The sequence below is a fragment of the Myotis brandtii genome, unplaced genomic scaffold (genome assembly GCF_000412655.1).
Source record: "Myotis brandtii unplaced genomic scaffold, ASM41265v1 scaffold923, whole genome shotgun sequence".
Lineage (NCBI taxonomy): Eukaryota > Metazoa > Chordata > Mammalia > Chiroptera > Vespertilionidae > Myotis > Myotis brandtii.
The window spans coordinates 181324-187077 of record NW_005371804.1 but is presented as its reverse complement, the minus strand read 5'-3'; the positions used below and the strand labels follow the sequence as shown (position 1 = coordinate 187077).

At 48.4% G+C, this 5754-nt stretch overlaps 1 protein-coding gene across 3 annotated transcripts in view; it reads right to left on the bottom strand.

Annotated features, from left to right (window-relative positions):
• IGSF5 (immunoglobulin superfamily, member 5) overlaps positions 1-5754 on the bottom strand; it is a 37749-nt gene that overhangs the window by 7916 nt on the left and 24079 nt on the right. For 2 of the 3 annotated variants that reach the window (XM_005885680.2, XM_005885681.2), the window contains 3 exons: positions 4671-4808; positions 1730-1745; positions 324-406 (listed from right to left, as the gene is read on the bottom strand). In XM_005885680.2, coding sequence (XP_005885742.1) covers positions 324-406; positions 1730-1745; positions 4671-4808 — 237 coding nt within the window. The remainder of the gene's footprint in view (positions 1-323; positions 407-1729; positions 1746-4670; positions 4809-5754) is intronic. The other variant, XM_014532928.1, reaches the window with a different exon arrangement.

Genomic DNA, 5754 nt, shown 5'->3' with positions numbered 1-5754 from the left:
GTTGTTAGGGGAGGGGATGTTTTCTCAGGCCTCTCAGCAAGACTTGATTAACTTAAAATCCTTTCTGTGGAATTTATTTTGCCAGGCAACTTTTTAGGGCCAGGCCTCCCTCCCCAACTGCTAAGGAGAAATTTGTCTGCCTTACAAAAGGATCTGGGTTCAAATCCTACGCCCGCCTCTTATTAGTGACCATGCTTTCTGGGAAGTGGCCCCACTGGGAGTGTATCCTCTCAAGGCAAGATATCGAGATGCTCAAAAAGACTTCAGAATCGGGTTGCATCTGTGGACATCCTCCCCGCCCTCTCGCACGGTTCTCGGCTCACCTGCACTGTAGCCATAGTTCTCATTTCCACCTTTTAACTTTGGCTCAAAAGTTTCTTGGTTTGTCTCCACATCTGCAGATTTCCTAGAATTAGACCATTTAAAAAAACAAACGTTAGTCAGCGATGGATGTTTAGTTCGCACTGCTCGGCCCAGAGCATTCTCACACATTGAACTTAGCACAAGCCGCAGCTCAGCCCTGGCTCTGGGGTGGTGAGCCTCAGCATGGACACTCACAGCCACCCACACGGGGCCCATGGACCCCACTCCCAAGTCAGTTCTCAACCCTCAGATACCAGTGACCAAATAAAGCAGGTTGGCAAGCTACAACCCTCAGGCCAAATCTGGCCCACCACCTGTGTTTATAAATAAAGTTTTATTAAAACACACCACACCTGTTTGCTTACCTACTGTCTACAGCTGCTTTCATATTACAACAGCAGAGTTGAGTAGCTGTGATAGAGAGCATGCGGCCTACATAAGCAGAAGTACTTACTCTCTGACTCTTTATAGAAAAAGCAAGCAGCCTCTAAAATAAAAGGGCAGCCTCTAAAATAAAGCAAAAAGCAGCCTCTAAAATAGAGCAGAAATCGGTGCAGCTTCCCAGGGACAGGAAGTTGGGCAATGGAAATCCAAAGATTTGTTAATAGTCATGCTTGACCAGTCAGAATTTATTATAGGGAAATAGTCTAGGATACATGCAAAGGTTTACTTGAAAGCATGCTCACTCGTGAGCCAGTTACAGTGGCAAGAACTGCAAATAGCACAGGTGGCCACCCATAGGCGCCTAGCGAAGCAGACAGCAGTACATCTCTGCCACCGAGTCCCACAGGGCGGCTGCCTTCACAGTGCTCACAGCTCCTCCGGGCCACTGCAGGAAGGGCAGGAACTTTCCAGTCCCCGCCCTCTCCAACATACAGCAGTGAACCTACTGTGATGTCTGCCTGGCCAGGTTCATGTGCCCTGACCCACCCCGCGAGACCTCAGCCTGGCTGTCCAACATCCTTGCAATGGTCCTCGAGTCCCGAGCCTTGACTCAAAGCAGGAGGGACAAGAGTCATGGTGCACAGTGTCCTCTTGTGGAAAGAGCTGCAAATGCCAGACACCAGGCAGAAAACCTCCAATTTCCTGAGAGCCAGGAAAAGCGGACCGCAACCCACCTGGTGCATTCCTCCCTTCATGTCGCCATTGGCGTCTATGGTGGCAGGGGGGCTTGTCCGAGTTGTCCGTTTTCAGTACTTACTTTTGAGTAGCAGAGTCCTAAGATCCTTCAGTTACGCGGTGTGTGTGTGTGTGTGTGTGTGTGTGTGTGTGTGTGTGTGTTTGAGTGTGTGGGTGTGTGGTGTTGCTGTTCGGTTGTTTTTCATTTGGTTTTGTTTTAAGAAAGTAGATGTTATTTCAAACTTACCTTAGAGAACTGGATTCTGAAAACAAATTAAAAAAAAAGCCATGAAATTATATTAGCAAAATCAGGACAGTAATTCTGAAAATAAAATCTCATCACTTTTTATAGACTCCCCTGATTTTAACACATTACTGAACAGGTGACCCAGTAGGTCTTAAGTTCCCCTACCCAGAATGATCAAATGGCTTCTACGCATAAGGAAAGTAGAACTCATTCCTCGCTATCATAAATATTAATAACCCCTGAGTGCCTGAAACATGGCAGGGACCTACTAAGTGCTTAGTGACTATTGCAGTTGACTAGCAAGATGATAAAGACAGCGCTGGCCCTGCAGGCAGGGCTGCCCTGCGTTCCACGCCTGCTGCCATTCACACAGGACCCACCGGGTGCCCGCACGCTGCCAGCCTGTGCAAGGCATTGTCTCATCCAATCATCACAACAACGCAAAAGGTAGGTGTTAATGCAATCACATTTTTAACAGACTAGACATCACTATATTAGCATTACCATATTTTTAGCAGAGAAGGCATTATACTGCTTAAGCACTGTATTTCTGTAGCTCTAAGATATGATTTCGATTAATAGGTATCAATGGTATCAATTCATACAGTTGTGTTCATCTCCCCCCAGCCCTCCAAAAAAAGGCTGTTTAAATTGCTAATGTGTTTACTCAATGGGCTCCTGGGCGGGAGGAAATCAAGAACTTGAAAATGGGAAGTGACAGGGCCACACACCAGCCCCCCACCGTCGGTCTCTGAGGCCCGTGTCCTCCACAGCTCTGCTTCCCTGCCTCCACCTTCTATTCAGGATGCTTCAGGAGATCTAAAAGCATTCATTTGCCTTATTGTTTAGATGATGTTCTCACTTTTTTTTCAGTTCTAACAACACCTGCTGATTCACAGCCCACACTGAACCTCAGACGCAATCGTGTTTGAAGGAGAGAGGTGGCCTGGTCCTGAGGGAGCACCGCTGGCGTTCCCGGGGCACCGGCACTCAGCCCCTCTGCTAGAGGCTGTGACCACACGCCTCCAGGCCAGCTGAGTGGGGTCCGCAGCCGTCCTCAGTCAGCCCCCAGGGAACCAGTCAGAACTGGGAGTTCTCCAGGCACCAGCCAAGCAGAACGTCGGAAATACTTTTAAGAAAATGTGATGTTTACTATTTGCAAGCGCGGAAATAACTGTCACGGGGAAGTCCAGGACTTGGCTGGATCCCTTACATTTACATCCAGGTGAGGCGTCGTGTCCCTTGTGAGTTACACCCGAGGGGGCGGGCCTGGTGAGGAGGTTGTCACAGGCCCTCAGCTCCCAGGGGAATAGAAACATTTCACTCTTACACGGGTTTATCATCTCAGAGTTAAATAAAAGATAAATTCTAGGATGAATCACAGAAACGTGTAATATGTTCGTTTCTTTGATTCTCACAACTACCCTGTAGGATAAGACTTATTCCCATTTTGCAAATGAGGAAGCTAAGAGCCTGAGAATAGTGGTTCTGCATATGCTCTGGGGGCCACCAGCACCCCCAAACCTTCTTCCTAGGGTGGCGGGGAGCAGACAAAAGCCTGTAGGAAGCAGGATCAAAGCAACCAGGATGTTCTGTGACTGCCACAACTGGTGGGGGAAGGAGCCGTCCCACAGCACTGAATAACCCTGGTTAACTCTGAATTAAAGGGCAAGTCACCCAGTAGCTTCCTTTTAAATCCCAGTCTATTTTATTTGACTTGTCCCTCTGTGACTCCCAGGTAAAAACAAGCTCCCATCAAAACTGGGCCAATGGGAGTTCAGGAATTTTCACTTTGTTTCCTCGGGAATAAAGTTACATCACAAAGTCAATGCCCCAATCACAAACCAACTCCAGGCGAGAGCGAAGGCTAGACCGTGAGGCTAAGGCTAGGCCACGCTCTTTATGGACTATCACGGTGCCTGGCACACCCCCAAAAAGCACTCACTGAATGGCGGTCAGTGTTCATAAAATTAAAAACGCAATTAAAGCAACATGGAGCTTAACATCAAAATTCTGATTTTAAGAAAAATGACTTCCTCACTGTGGGGTTGGGGGAACGAGAAGGGATGTACATGCATGGCTCGTGGACATGGGCAATAGGGTACTGAAGACCTGGGGGTGTGGATAGGGGCTGCTGGGTGGAGGAGGGGGAAATGGGAAATATCTGTAATACTATCAACAAAAATAAATATATTACAAAATAAAAGAAAGAAAGAAAAATGACTTAATTGTAGAAAATACTCAAATAAAAGTAGGTGAAGGTTTTTGGAGACAAGGATAAGGATGGAGACCCATTCAGCACTTGGAAAGTCCTGAGCCGTCCACATGCCAAAGGCTCTGTGATTTCTGATGTCACAAGCCCACCCCAGTGTGGAGTCTGACCCCCAAACAAGGCCACTGTTTCCATGGATCTTGGGGTAGCTCTGAAGATCCCACTCAGAAGAATGTGTAATGATTTTCATTAATTTTATTTGTACTATTTCGGTTAACAGGAGGCCTTTTGATTTTTCTTTCTACTACTATGTCAACATTCACCTACAAAGGAAGACTTGGAATTCTACAAAACAAAACAATTTAGGACTAATCAGTGCTGGGATAGGTAGGTATTATTCTAGATTTTTTTAAAAATGACACCTAAATGACACAGCACAGTAGCCTTATATCCTTGCAGATAAACACACAAATCAGTCAGTGTCTTTGGTGAGAAAGGTGCCACCTCATCACCTTCGCAAAGATGGGAAGACCTGTCCCCCTGCACCCGGCCCCCAAGGAATGGCTTCCTTCCTTAAGAACGTGCATCCCCCGGTGCCGATTTCACACAGCTCCTTTCACGGTTCCGAAAGCCAGTGTACTTTGGGGAAGAGCTGAGGCGCTCATGAACTTCAACTGTAGGTACCAAGAGTTAAAAATGTGTACAAATCCATAGGAACAAAGAAGTTACCTGTTTTCTCTCTCCGGGAGACACAGCAGCAGAAGATTACAATCAGAACAACGATCAGGATGAAAAGCAACGAGAATGACACTGCAAGTAGGGCTATGGCCCAGGTAGGCAACGAGGCACCTAGTTTATCAACACTGCCTGTAAGGTCGAAAGAGAGAAAAACACACATTTAGTGATGCTGGCCCATCTGGGCATGACACCCTGATTCTGCCACACTGGACGCTTGGTTACGTTTCCAGTACTGTGACAGCCACCCTGCCCGCTGCCCCGAGATGCCATGGGCACTTCCCTTGCGAGTGCGAGTTATCAACCCCTTGACAGCATCTTCGGCTACAATCCTGCTGCCGCCAATGGACACCTGCTTAGTAACACTGAGCGTCTCTCCCACGCCTGAGACATAGGTGAGACTGCGCCGGACAACAGCACCCGATTGGAAGAATGATCCTCCTGCTCCGACCGCCTTTATTTAGTCAAGAAATACTTAGTGAGCCCGGCAGGTGTGGCTCAGTGGTTGAGCGTCGACCTATGAACCAGGAGGTCACGGTTCCATTCCCGGTCAGGGCACATGCTCGGGTTGTGGCCTCAGTCCCCAGTGTGGGGCGTGCAGGAGGCAGCCCATCAATGATTCTCTCTCATCATTGATGTTTCTCTCTCTCTCTCCCTCTCCCTTCCTCTCTGAAATCAATAAAAATTTTAAGAAATATTAAAAATAAATGCTTGGTGAGCAGCTCCTGCTGGACAAGACCAGAGGTGGACCTTTGGTTCTCGCTTCCATGTCCCCACCTGCTGAGAGCTCAGCGTCCACAGGAAACGAGGACGGATAGAGGAAGGGTCACTCGGGAAGGAACTCGGTGCCAAGCCTTCACTCCAGGGCCACCCAGTCCCCACCCAGGAATTCACTTCCCATGTAGCAACTGATTTTTCCTCGGCTTTTCAGGGCCACCTTCCTTAGTCCTCTCCGCCCTCCTATTTTGTCCAGTCCTCCTGGAGTGGGGGAGAGAAAGGCTGGGGGGCAGCCCTGGTGGAGTGGGGGAGAGAAAGGCTGGGGAGCAGCCCTGGTGTTGGGAGAGAAAGCTGGGGAGCA